At 37.2% G+C, this 23,134-nt stretch overlaps 1 protein-coding gene across 10 annotated transcripts; it reads right to left on the reverse strand.

Moving 5' to 3' along the window:
* Positions 1 to 8,063: 8,063 nt before the first annotated feature.
* LOC111784031 lies at positions 8,064 to 19,285 on the reverse strand. Of its 10 annotated transcripts, none has more exons than XR_002813472.1 (8): positions 18,850 to 19,285; positions 17,913 to 18,053; positions 16,892 to 16,974; positions 14,846 to 14,922; positions 14,041 to 14,134; positions 12,232 to 12,312; positions 11,829 to 12,008; positions 10,908 to 11,185 (listed from the first exon to the last, which is right to left on the reverse strand). XR_002813472.1 is itself a non-coding variant. In XM_023664853.1 (5 exons), the coding sequence occupies exons 1-4, from the start codon at positions 19,012 to 19,014 to the stop codon at positions 14,894 to 14,896; spliced, it is 426 nt and encodes a 141-aa protein (XP_023520621.1). In that variant the 5' UTR covers positions 19,015 to 19,285; the 3' UTR covers positions 14,010 to 14,134; positions 14,846 to 14,893. The 10 variants fall into 10 exon arrangements, 1 of the variants encoding a protein (XP_023520621.1); XR_002813471.1 differs by having other exon boundaries at positions 16,892 to 17,111; XR_002813466.1 differs by adding an exon at positions 11,648 to 11,747 and having other exon boundaries at positions 16,892 to 18,053.
* Positions 19,286 to 23,134: the final 3,849 nt, after the last annotated feature.

Consider the following 23,134-nt stretch of genomic DNA (forward strand, 5'->3'; position numbering starts at 1 on the left):
ATAACATGTGGCAATGGACAAGAGTATTCTAATCGATTTAAGCATAGCAATGGGAGAGAAGGTTTCTTCATAGTCCATCCCCTCTCTTTGGGTATAACCCTTTGCTACAAGTCAAGCTTTAAAGGTCTGTACCTTACCGGTTTGGTCTCATTTCCTCTTGTAGATCCATTTGCAACCAATAGGTTTTACCCAATCTGGTTTATCTACAAGTTCCCAGACTGAATTGAAGTACATTGACTCCCTTTCAAGATTCATGGTTTTGATCCACTAATCTCTATCTTCATCATTCATTGCCTATTTATAGGTCAATGGATCCTCAACGCCATCATCAGGTATGATAACCTGTGTTTTTGCCAAACCCAAGTAACGATTGGGTTGAGTTATAACCCTCCCACTACGTCGACGCATTCTCAACTCTTAAGAAGAATGTGATTGACCGGAAGTGCCAGCTCCATCAACAACTCTTGTTGAAGGACCAGCCTGATCACCAACTCTTGTTGTTCTATCAGTAGCGTTTTTAGAAATCTCACTTAATACTAGTTTGCTTCGAGGTTGATGATTTCTTACGTGATCTTCCTCTAAGAATGTAGCGTTTGTTGATACAAACACTTTGTTTTCTTGAGGGTCATAAAAAAAACCACCTTTCGTCTCTTTGGGGTATCCTACGAATAGGCATAATTTTAAATGACGTTTTAATTTCTTGGGGGTTTGCAACAACACGTGTTGGGCATCCCCAAATCCTGAAGGTGTAAACTACCTTTATGCCCTCTCCATAACTCATAAGGTGTTTTTGAAACACTCTTAGAAGGAACCATGTTCAAAATGTATGCAACAGTCTCTACTACATATCCCCAAAAATAATCAAGTAATTGAGCGAAACTCATCATAGACCGAACCATGTCTAAAAGAGTTCTATTTCTCCTTTCTAATACACCGTTCTGTGTAGGTATACTAGGGGCTGAGAGTTGCGTCTCAAGTTCATATACTCTTCACCTCGATCTAATCGAAGTGTTTTAATAATTTTTTCTAATAGATTATCAACCTCAGTCTTATACTCTCTGAACTTTTCAAGAGCTTCGGACTTGTGATGTATTAGGTAAAGATAGTCATACCTTGTATAATCATCAATAAAACTGATGAAATATTCATTCCCTCCTTGTGCTTTAACATTCATTGGACCACAGAGATCTGTATGCACGAGTTCTAAGGTTTCTTTGGCTCTATAACATTTTTTGGAAAAAGGTCGTTTAGTCATTTTACCCTCAAGACAAGACTCACATTGAGGTAAAGAGTTATCTTCTAACTCATTTAGAAGTTCTCTTTTAACCAATCTCCCAATCCTATTGAGATTAATGTGGCCTAGTCTTAAGTGCCAAAGATAGATATTAGGAGAAATCTTTTGTCGTTTATTTTGAGTTTTAGTTGTTTTAAACAATCGGTATTTAAAATAGCTTTGTTTCGCTCGGTTTTAACATATATAAGTTGTTTTCTAGTTTTGCAGAACAAATATGAATACCTCTTTTGCAAATGAACACTTCATTGATTTCAAAAGATACTTTATACAATTGTTCTAATAAACAAGAGATAGATATTAGATTTCTTTTCATTCTAGAAACAAAAAGTACATTATCGAATATAATGAATCTATCTTCAAAAAACAACTTTAAATTTCCAACTGATCTTGCTGAGACAACCTCTCCTGTTCCAACCCTAAGTATTATCTCGCCTTCCGCAATCATTCTCCAGGAGCTAGTTTCATAAAAAAAGAATAAATATGATTAGTGGCCCCTGAATCTAGTATCCAAGTTGAGTTATCATACTCTACTGAACATATTTCTACAACTAGTAAATCATATTTACCATGTTGTGCCTTTTCGACTTTCTTCTCTACAAGGTATTTTGGGCAGTTTCTTTTCCAGTGCTTGTTTTCATTGCAATGGAAATATTTTCCTTTATTTGCATTTGGAAACTTGCGTTTGCGGTTAGTATGAATCTTATTTTTCCCCTTACCCTTCTTCTTTATCGAAACATTTTTAGAAGTTGAAAGGACCAAACTTATTTTTGGAGGACGATCCTCGTAGTAATTTCTTAGAGATAGCGACATTTGCTTCTCCTGCTTGTCCCTTGTTTATTAAGAGGGACTGATAAGTCTGTAGCTCATTGAGAAGAGCAGTTAAGTTATATTCTATCTTGTTCATCATCGCATTAGTGTGGAACTATAGGAAGCTCTTCGGAAGAGACTCCATGATAAATCTGATATGGCTCTTCTCATCAATGACAACTCATTTACTTCTGCCACATTGAAATGGACCATCATGTCCAGGACATGTTCTCTAACTGAGGTCCCTTCTTTCGTATGACAGTTGTAAACGTATTTTATGGCGTCATCTCTTTAGCAATACACATAACATCGTGTTTCTTAGCCAAAACATCAGATATGCTGGCTAAAATGTACACTCGGGCTTTGTCATTTGCCCTTGTTCATCTGTCGTATGCATCCCGAACTGTTCGGTTTGCATTTGAGCTGAGGTTTGGAGGATATTCCTCAATTAAAACAAACTTTAAATCATCAATTACAAGTATTGTGTTTAGGTTTGATTTCCAAGTTCCGTAATTGTCACTGTTTAATTTCTCAAAAGCGAGTAATTTTACTATTGAGCTTGTCATGCTGTGATATAAAAAAAAATTATATTAGTGAATTGATTTAATCTTTTTTTAATCCAATCAGGTTTAGCAAATGTAATAATGTAACCAAAAGTTATTAATTTGCAATGATACTTTAGTGAGTCAGAGTAACTGCTATCGAGGGGCAATCAATCACTCCTTTACTAAACCAAGACATTCTTGACTTAAACACTAATCCTAGAATAACTCTTTCTTCCTATAGTGTTTTAGTTATCGCCACTTTGGTCAAGAATATACTAACTCTAAGTAATTTTTCGTAAGTGTGACCCGCCATTTTCAGACCTTAGAGATCAGCCCCCAACAATGCTATCAAATGAAAAAGCCAAAGTTGGGAATGGATCTAAGAAATCCTATCCATTTCTGGAGTTTGTGTTGTTCCTTCTCCCATGTTACGACCCTCCGAANTCATCTGTCGTATGCATCCCGAACTGTTCGGTTTGCATTTGAGCTGAGGTTTGGAGGATATTCCTCAATTAAAACAAACTTTAAATCATCAATTACAAGTATTGTGTTTAGGTTTGATTTCCAAGTTCCGTAATTGTCACTGTTTAATTTCTCAAAAGCGAGTAATTTTACTATTGAGCTTGTCATGCTGTGATATAAAAAAAAATTATATTAGTGAATTGATTTAATCTTTTTTTAATCCAATCAGGTTTAGCAAATGTAATAATGTAACCAAAAGTTATTAATTTGCAATGATACTTTAGTGAGTCAGAGTAACTGCTATCGAGGGGCAATCAATCACTCCTTTACTAAACCAAGACATTCTTGACTTAAACACTAATCCTAGAATAACTCTTTCTTCCTATAGTGTTTTAGTTATCGCCACTTTGGTCAAGAATATACTAACTCTAAGTAATTTTTCGTAAGTGTGACCCGCCATTTTCAGACCTTAGAGATCAGCCCCCAACAATGCTATCAAATGAAAAAGCCAAAGTTGGGAATGGATCTAAGAAATCCTATCCATTTCTGGAGTTTGTGTTGTTCCTTCTCCCATGTTACGACCCTCCGAATGGGTAGTTGCTCTAGGGCAACATGCAGGCAGAACATGAGAATCTCATGGTGTAACCTAGTGGTGGAGAACATAGGATTTGTTGATATACTTCCTTCTACTTACAATAAATATTTCTCTATTCATCTTGTTATTGACCGAGCATGAATCTCACGGTGTGAATTTTCCAGAGAGCATAAAAAAAGAAAACGATGTNTATTCCTCAATTAAAACAAACTTTAAATCATCAATTACAAGTATTGTGTTTAGGTTTGATTTCCAAGTTCCGTAATTGTCACTGTTTAATTTCTCAAAAGCGAGTAATTTTACTATTGAGCTTGTCATGCTGTGATATAAAAAAAAATTATATTAGTGAATTGATTTAATCTTTTTTTAATCCAATCAGGTTTAGCAAATGTAATAATGTAACCAAAAGTTATTAATTTGCAATGATACTTTAGTGAGTCAGAGTAACTGCTATCGAGGGGCAATCAATCACTCCTTTACTAAACCAAGACATTCTTGACTTAAACACTAATCCTAGAATAACTCTTTCTTCCTATAGTGTTTTAGTTATCGCCACTTTGGTCAAGAATATACTAACTCTAAGTAATTTTTCGTAAGTGTGACCCGCCATTTTCAGACCTTAGAGATCAGCCCCCAACAATGCTATCAAATGAAAAAGCCAAAGTTGGGAATGGATCTAAGAAATCCTATCCATTTCTGGAGTTTGTGTTGTTCCTTCTCCCATGTTACGACCCTCCGAATGGGTAGTTGCTCTAGGGCAACATGCAGGCAGAACATGAGAATCTCATGGTGTAACCTAGTGGTGGAGAACATAGGATTTGTTGATATACTTCCTTCTACTTACAATAAATATTTCTCTATTCATCTTGTTATTGACCGAGCATGAATCTCACGGTGTGAATTTTCCAGAGAGCATAAAAAAAGAAAACGATGTATCTCATATACCTTTTTCCTCCCACTAAATATTTTAGACGGTTGGGTATACTCATTACTTAGGTATATTCTAGCTAATTAAATATAATCTAAGTCTAGGTGATTTTTCCAAAAAAAAAAAAAAAAAAAAAAAAAAAAAAAAAAAAAAAAAAAAAAAACNTTAGGTTTGATTTCCAAGTTCCGTAATTGTCACTGTTTAATTTCTCAAAAGCGAGTAATTTTACTATTGAGCTTGTCATGCTGTGATATAAAAAAAAATNATAGGTGTTTCGTAAATCGTCAACTTAAGTACCTCCAGTCCTAGACAGGATCGTGCCAAGTGAGCTTTCTTGTAACCACAATTTTAAAAGATATCGACCTATTTTAACTATTAAAATTGATCGTGCTTGGTTCTTAACCCTAAGTGAGCATGCACTTATCTTTATTATAGATTTTAACGTCTATCTCGTTTTATAACGTTGAAAATAACCTATAACATGCATCTAACATGCTTTATATAACAATTATATAATTATCCATTCCATGCAATAATATAACAATTTATATCTATCACTCATGGAACCCTAAACATGCATACATTATAACACTTATAACATACTTGTAATGCATGAAACATGCTTAGCCAGTGGTGGGATTTTAAATCTATATGGCATACTTTATGCATGTACATTTTCTATTTAATTAAAACATACATTCACAATGCATAACCAATTAAACACACCATAGTGGACTGATTTTAGCATTTTAAAGCAAGCAATTAACTAAATTATTACATTAATAATTAAAAATTAACGTGATCCACTCCCTCGAGCTTGCCGCGGGTTAGGTTGGGTTGGGAAGCAAAAATTCTTCCTTCTTCCTCGGTTCAACTTGCCATCATTTCCATTATCGATCAATTACAATCTTAAATGGACTCTAATGACTCCATAAAAATTACAAACCTTTCTTCACTTATTAAAACCCATATACATTAGGCCAATTATAATAATGGTATCAAATGTAAGCATAAAAAAAATGCCAAAACCATAAACATCCATTTTAGTAGCCACAATTTTTCATTCATGAAAGGGTACGTAAATAAAGTGCCTTAAACTTGCTCTGATACCAATTGATGGTGTTGTTATAATACATGCGGAAGCAATTTGGATCTAAGGCACTCTAAATGCATCAGTTATAGTAAATTAGTTAGCATGTTCATAAGCATTAAAACTCAANTCCAATCAGGTTTAGCAAATGTAATAATGTAACCAAAAGTTATTAATTTGCAATGATACTTTAGTGAGTCAGAGTAACTGCTATCGAGGGGCAATCANAAGATTGAGTACTAACCTTTTGTAGTTCAAATTCCTTTTTCCTCACGAACCGGTTTCGAACCACCACTATGTTTAGGGCACAATGTTGGTAAGGGGTGACAAGTTCTTGATAAACTGCTACAAACGATTATGGACCCATCAATGTGACAAGTTCATCAATAGGAGCTACTAGCTCACTACTAATTTCTACTTTCTCATAGAACTTGTATGGGTTAACCCATAACAAGCATTACTATGCAAATCTTCGGCCCCTCAAGATGAGTTCATGATTAAGGGTGAGTAGGTGAGCCCCCTAATTATTTTTGCATGGAAGTCGGCCGTTAAAGTTGTCAATCACAAGTTATGAGACAAAGTGTAACATCTAGCCTCTACTTACTCAAAGGCTCATTACTTTAACGTGGTATCTAGGCCGCTAAAGTTGTCAATCACAAGTTATGAGACAAAGTGTAANCCAATTAAACACACCATAGTGGACTGATTTTAGCATTTTAAAGCAAGCAATTAACTAAATTATTACATTAATAATTAAAAATTAACGTGATCCACTCCCTCGAGCTTGCCGCGGGTTAGGTTGGGTTGGGAAGCAAAAATTCTTCCTTCTTCCTCGGTTCAACTTGCCATCATTTCCATTATCGATCAATTACAATCTTAAATGGACTCTAATGACTCCATAAAAATTACAAACCTTTCTTCACTTATTAAAACCCATATACATTAGGCCAATTATAATAATGGTATCAAATGTAAGCATAAAAAAAATGCCAAAACCATAAACATCCATTTTAGTAGCCACAATTTTTCATTCATGAAAGGGTACGTAAATAAAGTGCCTTAAACTTGCTCTGATACCAATTGATGGTGTTGTTATAATACATGCGGAAGCAATTTGGATCTAAGGCACTCTAAATGCATCAGTTATAGTAAATTAGTTAGCATGTTCATAAGCATTAAAACTCAAGAAGATTGAGTACTAACCTTTTGTAGTTCAAATTCCTTTTTCCTCACGAACCGGTTTCGAACCACCACTATGTTTAGGGCACAATGTTGGTAAGGGGTGACAAGTTCTTGATAAACTGCTACAAACGATTATGGACCCATCAATGTGACAAGTTCATCAATAGGAGCTACTAGCTCACTACTAATTTCTACTTTCTCATAGAACTTGTATGGGTTAACCCATAACAAGCATTACTATGCAAATCTTCGGCCCCTCAAGATGAGTTCATGATTAAGGGTGAGTAGGTGAGCCCCCTAATTATTTTTGCATGGAAGTCGGCCGTTAAAGTTGTCAATCACAAGTTATGAGACAAAGTGTAACATCTAGCCTCTACTTACTCAAAGGCTCATTACTTTAACGTGGTATCTAGGCCGCTAAAGTTGTCAATCACAAGTTATGAGACAAAGTGTAACATCTAGCATAACCTAAGTTCTCTACTTACTCAAAGGCTCATTACTTTAACGTGGTATCTAGCTCTTAAGTCCATGTGGGCATATAGAATGATTTTTCGAATCTATACAATACTAAATAGTCATAAGTGGGAGTGTCGAAAGAAAATTTCATCACTACGAAGTATGTAAATATGAGATTGAGAACAACGGAAAGTTTTAAATAGTAAATATGGAAGTAGTAAGAGGTAGAAAACTTCCTACCTTAACACTAATTGGAAAGTTTTAAATGTAAGTTTGAGAACAACGGCATGAATGTTATGAGGTTAAAAGTATTGAGCCACAATTTGGATGAGGCAATACGATCATGGTCAAAATTTTATAGGTGTGTATGGAGATCGACTAGAGTTTGAGATTGTCGAGATATCTTAAATTTAGGAAACCATTTTTTAAGATAGACTTGAGTGGAGGATAGGATTATAAAGATGAAAATTGTATCGAAATCAACTAGAAGTTCTGTGGTAATTTTTCCTGTACCCCTATACAAATACATTCCAAAACCTCAATATAAACCAATTTTTGTAGAAATTAATGATGATTTTTTTCTAGTAACATCAAGTTGCTTAAAAAATGTACGTTTACTGTAGTTAAAGGTTTCAAGGTTTCAAAACTCTCCTTTTAAGTTGGACTATTAAGTATTCCAAGTTTTATTACAAGTATGAAAATCTACGATGGTTGTCTAATACCAGCTTTCATCAATTACACAATGATATATCATAAAGGCAAGATAAATTTGTAGTTTTACTTTCATACCCAAAACTCTGACTCTTTTGCTACCGGTCAATTCTAACCTCCCTAGCCTTAGATGTCCTCAAACTAATCGCACAAAACCAATTTTTGATTGCACTCTAGGTGAATAATTTAACCACTAAACTCCGAATGTTTTAAGCTCAATTCATCTCAAATGAGACTAGGTTACATACTCTCTCAGTCCCTAACTCCTTCACAAGATACCTTCCCCTTGTTCTAACGAATCGGTAGAAACAAACCTCATAAGACTTAGTTGAGTATGGAGGGAGAATTTCGTGTTAGATAATATAGCATTCGAGTGCCTACAGGGAGAACACACAGTCAATCACCTAGAGATAAAACATATTATATCATGCATGTATACAAGCAAACAAACTCAACAAAGAAATAACATCCATCAATCACACAGAGCACAAATCATAATTCCCTTCCGCCTTTCTAGGGGAAAGCATATAAGACATTATTCATCACAAATCTCATCATAGGGCATTTAGGCAAGTTTTTTTACATCATGCACAACATACTCATCCATATTGCACAACTCTGCATATTCTCTTTCTAGCTTAGCAAAATACATAAAACATGTTTCTCAAAAATCTCAACCTACGGCATAATGGTAATTTTATAATAACATTTATACCACACATACTCAACCAAAAATACCCTTATGAAGTCCTTAACATATATTATGACCACATCGGTAATTTTATAATAACATTTATACCACACATACTCAACCAAAAATACCCTTATGAAGTCCTTAACATATATTATGACCACATCAGACCTCTATGTGCAGACAAACAAGGAGGTGACATGTGATTGGCGCCTATATGACCATGTGAGGACCAAAAAAGACAAGTGTCATGATGCAACCGAGGAAGAGTATGCATGAAAGAAAAGTTGAGGCATAAGCTAGGTTAGATGCAACAAGTAGTCATGAGTGTTAGAGACAAGCTTAAAAAGGGTTTGGTGGGGCCTTAGGTCATAACCTCATAAGTCGATGTTTCAGTGGGAGTTTGGTATGCAGCTCGGTAATTAAGTACGTATGAAAAATGAAAGCTCACCAAATTTGGTATCGGTTGAACACCAATCAGACACTCCATGAGGCAATATAATCGCTCACCAAACTCATGTCTACTCTAGCTAAACAAAAAAAACCTCAAATATACTATAGGGGGAGACATAGTATCAACACAAGAGATTTCATGCCTCAATAGTGTCCACTTAGATAGATATTTGGGATGTCCTGATGATATAGTGACTCATGGGTTGATTCTTGATAAGCATGCCCAAGTGAGCAGTGATATCCAATGACATCTCAAGACTTGGGATGACATCACAAAGCATGGTTCATGTTGTCGCAAACCAAGATGATGAGATGAGATGTAACGTTGCATTTGAAGGATCTTGACCTAGAGTAGATGTAAGGTCGAGCCGAAGGACTTGGCCTAGAATAGTGGCAAGTCGGCTAGAGTCGCAAGCAAGTGAACATGCATGCATGAGTGGCGTGTATGGCTAAACTAACTTAGTTTTTGCATGAGTTCAACAAAGAAGAACCTCACCTAAGGGTCGAGGAAGCCACAAAGGCGGGTGAAAATAACAATAGAGCTTGAGTTTTCCTTAATGCTTGCCATGATCATGTTGAGATCATGACGTTGCACAGTCCAAAAAGTACGACCATAACACACTACACTCTCTAACTCTTTGTTCCTTTTTCCATGAACTTATCAGAGTCCTTATTGAATTGCTAACCCTCTTCCTATTGTGATATAAACCAAGACATCAATCATGCAATATAAACTTAAAGGAAGATGTGAAGAAAATGTTTTCAAATTTATCAAAAGATGTTTTAATTCATGCCACATTGAAGAAGAATCAAGTATCATTGTTATAAGTTTTGGGTGGATCATAATTGAAGAAGAATCAAGTTTGTACTAACCTATCCAGGTCTCTATGTGCCCAAACCCTAGACATATCTCCTATGTGTTGTGCTCTAACCACCTCGGGGTTATAACTAAATGGTTTTGGTACTCTACACATTGTTTTACACATACCTAGGTCCCTCGTAATACTTGATGACCCTCAACCTGTACGCTTACAAGGTCGAGCTTAGGGTAAGTCTAGTAAGTATGGAGGAGACCTTTTGCTCTAACACAATATACATACTCCACCATCTGGTTATTTAATGAGTTCCAACCAGAGGATTCTCCTTGGCGGTGTAGGGTTATAAATACCTGATGTATTGCCTTTTCAGACAGAAATAGTAACTGGTCTGTCGCATCACCGTTTCGGGCGGAGACAGTAATTGACCTGTTCTTGCCCCCTCTAGAACAGTAAACTACCTGTCAAGTCGCTCTTCCTAGTAGAGACAGTAACTAACCGAGCTTCCCCACTAGGCAAAACCGAAATTACCTCAATAACGAACAATCAATGACTCCTAAAACTCACCAAGGGTGACAATTGAACTAAATGTACCAGATAGACCCTAACTCCTCTTGGTTAGTTCACAAATGAAGGTTGAGCCCTAATCGTCCCTACAAGGTACCTGGTCAACCCAAAGGAAATAATGGGACCTGTAACTAGGTTCTAGTACCTTAATGTAAAACAATGGTTCATGATCTATAACCAGCATAGTAGAACTTTATGGCACATAATGATCATCCAAAGCATAACCGAGGACAATCATAGCATACATCATACTCAACATACTCAATATAGGGAATAAAATAAGTCTAGGTACGCTAGAAGGGTCATGAACATGTTCAAACTATCAAAGTTCTCAAGCATACATAACGGAAGCTATAAAGTTTAAATTGTGCTAAACCGTAAACTGTACACGTTTCTAAGTTTAACTACCATGATACTAAGTCAATTAAGTTCTTAGATATGATTTGTAATCATCTGCCCCTTGTCCTGATCAACTCCTACAAGTACTACTCGATACTTTCTCCGTATGCTTACTTGCTCGTGCGTGTTTGAGCTCTCATATCTTATCCTTCCAAACAACTTATGGAAGGCTGCAAATTGTTTCTAGTTCCTGGAACAATAAACAATTTCATGAGAACTGATTTAAAGAAGGGTGAACCGGCCAATAAAGTGAGCTGTTTTCGTGATTGATTTTAACTAGCAATTTCCTTCCTTCTCAATTTTCTTGGGTAGCTTCCAATTCGAGCTACTTGTGAAACCATAAAACTCATTGAACTAGTCTAAACAAGGGTGAACTAGTCCAAACAGGAACTAACGGTCGGTCAATGTAGCCATTTACTTATTCAATCGTGTTCGGGATCGATTTTTACGAGCTCTTAAAGTTGTTTCTTCCACAAATTTATTGGGTAGGTCCAGATTGGGACTATTTTCTGGAACATCAAAAATCAAAGTTAGAACCAGCCTAAAAGTGGGCGAACCGATCAAAACAGTGGTGAAAGGTCTAAAAAACCAAATTAGGTGATGTGACAGGGTCAGAGGCCACGATGACATCGTCTTCAACCTCTGGTCATACCTTCAGTGCGCAAAATCGATATTTGACCCATCTAAAACTTGATGATTACTGAGTGTTCTAGAGGTAATTTTTCCTCAATTTCTTCACGAAACTTGTAATCCTACACACCATGGTTTATTTAAGACAAGTTTCATTAAATTGGTTCTAAATCGAGCAAGTTAAAAGGGTCAAAGGAAGGTACCTGAGAATAACTTTACCCACATTCTCAACTCCAAGTTGTTCTCGATTTGGACATTGAGAACTCATCTCCTCTCGACTCAGCAAATTTGTTGCTTAAAGCTTACTGAAAGTTAACTTATGGGCTCTTTGCTTCCAGCGACTTTCTGTCTTCACCAAAGTCGTCACTCTCCTTGCCACAAAGCTGTACAAATTGGTTTAAAAGGATGAGATTCATCGTGGAAAAGAAATTTCTCAATTTTCAAAATTCTTCGCCAAAACTTAAATTAAGAAATTGAGACTCCCTTCGCTATTTTTCTTCGAACTCTTCAGGAAAAACTTTATATGAGAGCTCTAGATTCTAATGGAATAAGCTAGACATAATAATTCATGGTAAATAAAAAAAAGCTCAATTTCATAAAAGTTACCAAGAATGACTCTTATGGTGTTTCATGATCCCCACATTTTCGTGCTTTCCTTTCTTCATGAGTCTTGTCCAGCTCTTCTCCCTGAGTCCAAAGAGACAAAACTCGAGTCATGAGGTTGTCTATGGAGGAAGAATTTTGAAAAAATCTGAGAATGGATACCCAAAAAATATACCTTGATTACTTTCGATTCCTTGCTCTTTTTTAAGTAGGGATGAAGTTGAGGTTGTCCTCTTTCGAATGAAACCATTTTAAGCTTCTAATTCCAAGTATGGAGGGAGTACCTAAGGTTTGAAGTTTCTTGGTTATGGAGAGGTTTGGAGAGCTTGAAAAAATGGAAGTTTTGGTTGTTTTGATATGTTTCAGCTGAAACTACAGCGTCAATGGGTCATATAACATTTGAATTCCATCTCTTTAACTCTCCGCAGTTGGCCAATTTTCCATAGATGAGAATTTTAAGTAATTATCTTGAATTTTCCTTTAATTACTTAATTATGCAAGTGGTCAAGTGGGTTAAATATCCAAATCCATCATCTTGTTGGAAGACTTATGAGTTTGTTGACTCTTGGTGGGTTATTTTTCCAAATTGATTAAGTTTATGGTTCATTTTGTAAATTTACTACTTTAGGGCTATTTTGCAATTTACAACTTTAGGGCAATTTACAAATTTGGTGTTCATTTGGGTTAAAATCCCATATTTATTCTTTATAAGATTATTCTTCAAAAATACCCTTCTAGTGCTATTTTTTTCAAAAATACCATTTTAGGGCTAATTTTCCAAATTTACAACTTTAAGTGAAATTCACTTTACATATTTGGAGTAGTGGGTTAAATTCCCATATTTACCCTTTTTAATGTTATTTTCCAAAAATACCCTATTAGGACTAGTCCAAATTTGCACTTCAACTTGAATTTTTCCATACTCCCTCAAGCATAGCATGCAAATGGATCATAATAAACATTATGCTTGAACTTAAAATAAAACTTCTAAATGAACTTTTCTTAAACATAACACATAATGTTTCTTAATTTTGAACATAATAGGTAATTTATTAATTTACATCTTAATACCTTCGTCATACTTATTTTACAAATGTTTGTTCCTAAAGTAGGCTTTACAACTCTATACTTCAAAAGGGGATCGAAAGGCTAAAAAGGGAAATGATATTAGAAGTGACTGCAAGAGAAGAAGAGCGGGAGTTGCAAGAAGAACAAGAAGAATCACTAACAATGAATAGTGATGCAGAAAAGACGGTAGATTTAAGCCCCTTCAAGATAGTTTTTGAGTCTTTGGGGTTGGGATCAAGATAGATCCCACCGATGAACCTTCTATAAGTATCAACCCCAGAATTGCATCTCAAGTATGCATATCTTGGTGAAATGGCATTTTCATCCACATTATCCACCAATAAAGAAGTAGAGCTCATGAACACCTTTAAGAAGCACAAGATAACAGGATATAACGCTTTTCACATAACCTAGGGCTTGAACCTAGAGCTTGGAATAGAGTTGTAGCGGGCATTTACTATGTTTGAGAAATTGACATGACTAAAAAATAAGGACTCAAGTAGGGGTGTACACGGTCCGGATTGGATTGGGTTGCGAAAATTTTTTGGACCAACCCAAAAGTTCAGGTTGGTTGGATTCATAACCCAACCCAACCCACCATCTATTTTCATATTATCACCTATAAATGTGTAAAGAATATGCAATGAATCAATTCCAACATCACCTACGTATAATTAAATTACCTATATTCACAATATATAATCATTCAACAAAGAACTGGCAGTATGCATTGTCACGGAGTACCTGATCTAAAGTATGTTGACCGAAGACAGCGGTGGATATCATAACTCCAGCTACAAAGGTACCCAACTCAACTGAGGCCCACCTTGTCACTACACTGAAAAAGAACTAAAAAATGCTTAAAGTATTATTTCAATATGCAAATGAAAAGGCAATATGTTGCAGCAATTAAACAATCCCAGAAAGAGCTCCAACTTTTGAAAGAAAACCTATTCTTAAAAATAATAATAATAATAATAATAACAAAACAAATATAGTACTAGAGAACCATTAAAGTAGGATAACCGGGAAAGATAGTAGATGCAATAAAACAAATCAATTTCTTTTCCAGGTTTTCTACCTTCCAGGCGCAAATCACTTGTTCATCTCCATATTCTCAATGTCTTAAGGCATTTCAACCAACATCCACTAGCACATACGTTGATAAATTACTCAATAAACAAGTATCATCTATTTAATGTAGGTTGAATCCATAAGTAGGCAGGACACACGTTGATTTCTTTGAAGTGTCAAGGAGGTTATAGAAAACCCAAGATCATCAAACGAAGCTAGAAATATCCAAAAACCATGTGTTAAAGGCACATACCTTGACTTACAACTTTCTCATAGATATCATTCCTAAAAGAAGACCATTGTGACCACCCAAAATTGGTAGCAAGGCAAATAACAAACAAATGACACAATCCTGAATACATCGGGATAAATAAATAGATAAAGATACAATAGAAAACCAAGACCTCTGTCTGATGTAAAATGCAACTTCCAAGTATAAATAATCCATAGTTGAAATGACGGAGCACAGTAATACCTGTAAGATAATGTTCCAATGGTAACTTGACAATGAAGATTATTACAGCTATTCTGTTCTACCAAGAACTTCACCACCTAATAAATGAATAAGAAAATTAGAATCCCACATGCATGGTGTTCGCGGGTTATTTAGTATCAGCCAAGGCATAAGAGATGGTTCATGTTGTTAGAAAATGTCCTAAAAATTACCACACAATATACTAAATTTGAAGTAAGCTTAGCAAGAGGAATTTCCTTATGCTATATTACAATCATTAACACTATATACTACATTATTATCATCAACATAATATCCTTATGCTTTATTATTATCATCCACACAATAGAAAACCGAAGGTGAAGGCAAAACCGATTACCGAAGCTGATGAAGGTTGAACCCAAGAAGAACTGAGCTAAGAACTAAGAAGAGATAAGAAGTCGAGCGGAGAAAAGATAAATGTGTTAGATATGAGCTTACGACAATTTGGATATGGGCTGATGGAAAATTGGCTTGCAATGGGCTTGCGGTTTGTACAAATTGGCTATTTTGTTGGCGGAAAATTGGATATCAAGGATGGAATTATTGGTGGGAGTGGTATATGCTCGGTACTATAAAAATAATGGACTTGCGATAGTGTAAGCAGAAAATTTACGATAGTGGAAGTAGAAAGTTTCCGATAGTGTTAGTAGGCTGAAGCAAAAAAGTTTGCAACATTAGGCCGAAACAGAAACTCCCAAATGAAACTTATGAAGGTTTGATTTTAAGCTGTGATATCACGTTGCAATTCTAAATTAAACTGCTGTTTTTTTTTTCAGTGAATTACATGTCCCTTCTATGGGGAGAAAACTAACTAATTCTAGAACAATACATATAAGATTAACTACTTCCTTTATGTAATGTGATTACATAAATATTCCTTAAATCAAGATTTGTTCTTCAACAATAATCTTATTTTAAAGGTTTGTTCACCTAAAAAAAAGTGACAAACAAAGAGGTCCTGAGTAGTCGCTAATTAATTGAAATATTTTAGTTTGAAAAGGACTTTGGAATGCATAAAATAAAATACCATGTTTCACTGTTGAACCATATGCATTATAGAGAGGGTTTTAAATTTAAAAAACTAAAACTAGCTAAGCTATAATATTTAACCATACATTATTTGACAGTCTAATACAACAATCAAGATAAATTAAAACTATCTAAGCTATAATTTAAGGTATTGAAATAAATCACATCCAAGGAACCTTTCTTGCTGAGAGTTTAAGAAATTTCTCAAATACAAAGTGCATTAAAGCAATAAAAATATTTTTGAATTCTACTCATACTGCTACAAGGTAAATGTCTTAAAGCCTATGGGAACTAAGAGGGACATATATTTTATACGTATAATTGATTCGTTGAATGAAGCTCAAGCCAAAAAAATCCAACTCAGTTCCACCTAATAACAACCAATGGTCTAAGATTCAAATCAATCCTAACCTATACAAGGCAAAGGTGACCTTCGTGAGCCAAGAGCAATGTTATGTACAATTAGATGAATAGAAATAGGCCAAGATCTTGCACTTCCATGAGTTCGATATGAAAACAAGCTTGATGCCTCACAAGTAAATAACTCATTTAACTCTATTAAACAAAATCGATGGATTCCCATGCTCCCCACAAACACTCTTAAACTTGAACTCATGATCAACCATAGATTTGCTAACCCACCCTATTTTCAATTGCATATTAAACTTATACAAGTTGAAGAAAATCGTGTTAGGTTTCTTTTCTTGCCGTCTGCCAAAGATGGGGACTAGTTTGATAGTAACTTTAGTAATGTGTATTTATTTCTTTTTCCAAGCATTCTTTTTCTGCATTAGAAATTACTTGAATAAACAATTTTTTGAACTCATTAAGAAAAGTCCAACCCCAAAACAAAATGAATAAATACCATAGAAAAGAACATGACTAGCAGTACAAGTATATCCCAACATCAATCGACTTAATCAACAGGATCCGAATCAATAAATAATAGTAGGCTGGGTTAGTTTCTAGGCGTGAAGAAGAATTTGATAAGCTTACCTGAATCGTCAATGGACTGCATTGAGGTAAATAGTTGTAGGCCAAGATCTAGCACTTCCATTAGAGTTCCATGGGAACATAAGCTTGATGCCTCGCAAGTAAACAACTCCGTTTAGTCTTTTCTTATGTAAGTTTTTATACATGAACTGATTACTTTATTCCCTTTTCACATCGAGGTGCCTCTTTTATTTTCAATGGTCGTCTAATTTGCTTCCATGACCTATGATGCACATATAAGTAGGGAAACAGGAACCTAGCAATATATGTAATATCCTAATCCTAAGGCATACAGGAACCTAGCAATATATGTAACAATTTGCACAAGAATAGTGGTTAAAGCTTCCAACCTAATAAATTAATTACCAACAACATAAATTAGTTTAAAAAAATACAAAATTTACAGTATTCGAGATTATTTTGCATGGGTAAGGCATTATTTCATTTACATACATATATGATTATGGGTAATAACAGTGAGTTAAGTATTTTCAGATTGTCTTGATTGGCTCTATTTATTTTTTAAGAACAAGGCTTCAGAATCCATGAACCCAGCCCCAGGAAAAAAAGAACTTGAAAACACACCTAATCAGCACGAGTAGGAAGGTTTTGAAACTAGTGAAACTAAGAAATGCCTGTAGATTTTTGAAGCATTGTTTGTCATTCATTAATTGTAAATTGCAGGAGCCATTAGTCCCATTTTACATCTCATGAAACAGACTCGTATTTCAGATGGAATAGTCAGTCAGTTCTTATTGGAGTATGCATATGAGCTAAAATATATTTAAAGATTGAAGGTGATAAAGAACAAAAGATATATATTAAGATTTAAGATTTTGATATTAATATATGACCAGATAATAAAGTTTGGTATAGACTCATAGAGGAATGAAGTCGGCCTTCTAGAATAAGTATTATTACTATGAACCTAACAACGTCCATTTAACCTGAGATCATCCATGGTAAGACACTAATATCACTCTTTATACAGGTGCAACCAAAATTAAGTGAAACAAAGACTGACCAGGTACATCGACCGCTGCTGCATGATATTTGCGGAATTCCTCCCTTGGTAGTTGTATTCCCAATGGAAACACCGAAATTTGATCCACGGGGATAACCACCAATAAAGGCTTCTGGAAATACAACTAGCTGGGATCCAAATCTGTTGATGTAAACCAGAATTAGTTTTTCATTACCATCCCAGAAATTAGAAAACACCCACATGGTCATAGGCTACTAAAATAGTTGCTATCTACGTGAGATGATCCACAACTCTATTAATGGGTTTTGGAATTTACGAATTAAATAATTTATCCAATCCACTGAAATTAAGAAGAAAAGAAGAAACAGTAGTACAGTGAAAAAGAAAAATACCAGGATCTAAACCAAAAACCAAAAACCAAAAACAATCAGTAGTACATGCTCCTATTCATTCACTGTAGTAATCAGAGAGAGAGCTTTCAATTAGTTGACATGCTATTTCAAGGTTATATCACATGAAAAATAGTTAGCGAGCTTAAGATTGTATTAAAGGAAAATGAGTTTAAGATCAAAAATGTTTGAAGAGGATATTAAGACACCATGTTATAGCTATAAAGCCTTTGTCAATCCAAGTAACAAAGAGTTTCACAGTCCCTATATCCCAAGAATCTATGCTCCTTACTCTTGTTCATGTTATCCACCCCCCTCAATACTCAGCCAAACATCCACAAAACACCAAACTCCAACCTGCAACTGATTCATCCTAAAATCGCTAATAGAATTCAGACCAAAAGTGGATTGAAAATGCAGTTTCACCTTTGTTGACGGAATTCAACCATTACATTACACCAGGACTCAATAACATATATATAAAAAAATGCAGAATAGCAAACAATTGGCAGAGTCAGATTAGGTAAAAAGAATTCTAATTACAGCACAAAGGCTAGCTTTAGGTTTAATCTTCAATTGAAATTTACCTTGTTTTCCTGTGAAGAACGCAAACGCAAGGTTTGAAATGAATACATATTCCTCCATCCCAAACTGCTCCTCCAATACTCTCCACGAATGCGTCCGCTTGAACACATCCAAACTCTTTTTATTAAAAGCTTCGTTTTTTCGCATTCTGATCCACCAGCATCCATGTGCAGCTCTTTGAGTTTAGATGAATATTCGTAAGACGCTTTGAAATGTATAACATCGAACCGAAATAGCGCGGAGGAGTTGAGATCGGCCGCCAAACCTAGCGGAAGGAAGCAGAGAAAATGGGAGGAGTATTGGCTTTGGAAAAATGGGCGGGAAAAATACACGACGGAGAAAGAAATCCCTCCGTTCAAACTGTATGGGGAGTGGAGTGGAGCAGAAAATTATGTCTGTTTTGCGCGCGGAACACAACGCGCTAGCTAAGAAAAAAAAAAAAAAAAGGGAAAAAAACTGTTGTAGGCGGGTTCGAACTCTGGTCTGGAGTTTAAAAGTTGAACAAGCGTAGCGATTATACCTAAAGCGAACTTGTGAAACAAAGCGTTTTAAAATTTTACGTCATTTCCGTTTAATCAGTAAACCAAGCTCCGGAATCAGACGAACTCAAACTCGTACTGTATAGAGCATACCTTTCGAAGATCATATCTCTCTCGATTCTGAGTTGTTTTGAACAAATAACCACTCTTTTTCATACGTTTTTTCATGATCTGTAAACCCATGTTCATAAAAGGAGTAAAAATTTTCAAAATCTGGACTTTTATATCCTCCAAAAATTACTTCCAACTATGTCGAAACTTTGAGAGACCATAACTTTGAGCTCCGTTCATCAAATTTGATGAATTTTTTTTTGATTCCATGTAACTTTTCGAGACCTATGTCCTGGCAAGTCGCCGGAGGCGGCTTGTCCGACCCTTCAACCCAAAAAACGGCCGTTTTGGGTCTCAAATTGGATTACACAATGTTTTTTTTCAAAGTTTTCATCTTTCTGAACTTTCAAACCAGCACTTCCAAACTAAATGGTTGTTCATATTTTGTGTTCTTCATTCACTTACACACTTACATGAATGTACTATATAGTGCGGGGGACTATGGTTGCACGGGCGGACATTGGGACGTTGCAGTGGTGCCTCACATACATGAGTATGCCTCAAAATGTACTATATAGAGGATGACTAGTCTGTATGAGAGGGGCACGGGGTCGAGTCAACAGCGGAAGGAGCATCGCACATCGCATGGTGTTGAATGAGAAGGGCACGGGGTGGAGTCAGCGGCTGGAGGAGCATCGCACGTCGCATGGTGTTGAATGAGAAGGGCACGGGGTGGAGTCAGCGGCTGGAGGAGCATCGCACATCCCATGGTATTGAATGAGAAGGGCACGGGGTGGAGTCAGCGGCTGGAGGAGCATCGCACGTCGCATGGTGTTGAATGAATGAGCTGATGGCACTTGAAAATGTATAGGACCGAGTGCACCTTTTCGCAGAGCTTGAGTGTTCATTCTCTGATGGTTATGCATATAACATCTGGCAGTAGCTGGTTATACGGTACAAGTGGATATTACATATCTTTGATTAAACCCAGCAGTAGCGATTAGCCAAGTGTTCCATTTGGTAATCCAGATACTAATGAGAAACCTTTTTTAGTAATGTCATGAACAATGGTATTATTACAAATGCTATATTTGAACTTGTGGGAACGGCCAGTGGCGCGAAGCTACCGTGCGCTGGATTATGACTGAATTTTTGGTAAGCAGAACTGGCGATGCGGGATGAACTGGAAGTCGAGTAACGGTGCCTAACTGTGCGCTAACCTAGATCCCATAAAGGGTGTTGGTCGATTAAGACAGCAGGACGGTGGTCATGTAACAACTCACCTGCCGAATCAACTAGCCCCGAAAATGGATGGCGCTGAAGCGCGCAACCTATACCCGGTCGTCGGGGCAAGTGCTAGGTTGTGAAGCAGAATGCACCAATTGCTAGATTGTTCACCCACCAATAGGGAACGTGAGCTGGGTTTAGACCATCATGAGACAACTTAGTTTTACCCTATTGATGATAATGTGGCAATAGTAATTCAACCTAGTACGAGAGGAACCGTTGATTCGCACAATTGGTTATCGCGCTTGATTGAAAAGCCAGTGGTGCGAAGCTACGTGTGTTGGATTATGACTGAACACCTCTAAGTCAGAATTCGGGCTAGAAGCGATGCATGCGCCCATCGCTTGATTTCTGACAAGCAGTAGGGGCCTTTTGGCCCCCAAAGGCACGTGTCGTTGTCTAAGCCCTTGTGACGGATGAGTCTCAACGGCCGCCTTGTAACGTAATTCCCACTGAGCGATGGGTAGAATCCTTTGTAGACGACTTAAATATGCGATAGGGTATTGTAAGTGGTAGAGTGGTCTTGCTGCCATGATCCACTGAGATTCAGCCCTTCGTCGCTCCGATTCATCCCTCCCCAAACAATAAACAAATTTATTTCTTTGAAGTGTCATGGAGGTTATAAGACAAGTAATGTTAAGTGTTGATGATTGGACATGCTCCAATGCAAGGCCTCTAAAATGCATGCATGAGTTGGGTTGGTATGTGTTTGCGTGTTAATGAGAATGATGCATGGGTGGGAGCATGGCCTGAGCATTCGTGTGCATGCTAAGGCCTATGGGCAAGGTGTGCTCATGGGCGCCAATGTTCGCCCTTGTGTGTGCGCCAATGCTGGTCCTACTCGCCAGTGCTGGCCCTCGGCAAGGTACCGTGCTTGCTGTCGCTTGCGCACGCACGCGTGCCTTGTTGGCCCCATGCACGTGTGCCCTACATGACCTTGAGTGCGTGCGCGCCAAGCCCCATGCCGCACCAACGTCCCTATCATCCTTGCGCACACATCATGCCCACCAACACCTACCTAACGCAAGCACAACTACAAGTCTATGTTCACACCCTTGCCTACATGCCCACTCCAAAGGCACGCCCGCTAGCCACAAAACCCTTGTTGGTTAACCTCTATGAAAAATCAAGACACCCAAAATCCTTGGAGGCTAACCCGCTTAGTCCTCCATACCCGCTCCCCCCGCATGTCACCCGCAAGCGAGCCTCCTTCACCAAGTGCCTCCCACACCCGATTGTACTCATAACCGCATCAAATGCAAGGGCATAAAAAATGCATGCGTGAGTTGGGTTGGTTTGGGTTTGGGTGTTAAATGAGAATGATGCATGGGTGGGAGCATGGCTTGAGCGCTCGTGTGCATGCTAAGGCCTATGGCCAAGGCGTGCTCATGGGCAATAATGCTGGCCCCTATGCATGCGCCCCATGCTAGCCCAACGTGAGGGCACCCTACTTACCGCTACATGCGCGCCCTAGTGGCTCCTGAGAGCGTGCGCGTGCCTTGTTGGCCCCATGCGCATAAGCCCTTCATGACCTTGAGTGCGTGTGAGCCAAGCCCCACGCCACACCAACGCCCCTATCACTCTTGTTCGCACGTCATGCCCACCAACACCCACCCAACGCAAGCATAGCTAAAAGTCCATTTTCACACCCTTGTGTACATGCCCACTCCAAGGCACGCATGCTAGCCACAAAACCCTTAGAAGTTAACCTCTATGAAAAATCAAGACACTCAAAACACATAAATAGTGAAAATACATGAACGATTTTATTTTTTTTAATTCCTATATTTTACCGGCTTTGATGCAAGGTCATCTTGAGTGCATGGGTGCGTAGGATTGGTGTGGGTTTGGTTGTCAATGAGAAGGATGCATAGGTTGGACCGTGGGCGCCCAAGTGTGCAAAACCTCCGCACATGGCCCTCAACCCAAAAGGCCTCCCAAGGTCCCCACGCGCTCGCCCATCCCCCTTGCATGCGCGCATGCTTGCCCACTCGCTCATGCCAAACCCCATCCTATGCTTGAAACATGCCCTACCAATGTCCCATGCACCCTTACACACTCATAATTCTCACCAACACCCCCCAATGCAAACACACCTACAAGTCCATGTTCACACCCTTGCATACATCCCCCTTGGCACGCATAGCTAGCCACTAAAGTGTTGGATCTTACCTCCATAACAATCATCACACCTAATACCCATGAAATGTGAGTACACATATAAAGCCTTTGTGGTTAGCTTCTACAATAAATCATCACAACTAACATCGGTGGAAAATGAGAACATGTATAAAGCCTTGGACTATAAAAATATCATCACACCCAATACCTGTGAAAAGTGAATGTACATTTATAATGCTTGTATTATTGCGATTTTTTTTTTTTTTTTTTTTTTTTTTTTTTTTTTTTT

Source organism: Cucurbita pepo, unplaced genomic scaffold, assembly GCF_002806865.2.
Source record: "Cucurbita pepo subsp. pepo cultivar mu-cu-16 unplaced genomic scaffold, ASM280686v2 Cp4.1_scaffold000149, whole genome shotgun sequence".
Taxonomy (NCBI): Eukaryota; Viridiplantae; Streptophyta; class Magnoliopsida; order Cucurbitales; family Cucurbitaceae; genus Cucurbita; species Cucurbita pepo.

Excerpts from the sequence above, each read along its gene's own strand:
- LOC111784031 (XM_023664853.1), bottom strand. The coding sequence starts at position 19,014 with ATGGATGCTGGTGGATCAGAATGCGAAAAAACGAAGCTTTTAATAAAA. Across the intron at positions 18,054-18,849 it reads GTTCTTCACAGGAAAACAAG|ATTTGGATCCCAGCTAGTTG; the intron begins GTAAATTTCAAT and ends TTACATCAACAG. Across the intron at positions 14,923-16,891 it reads GCAGTCCATTGACGATTCAG|GTGGTGAAGTTCTTGGTAGA; the intron begins GTAAGCTTATCA and ends TTCATTTATTAG.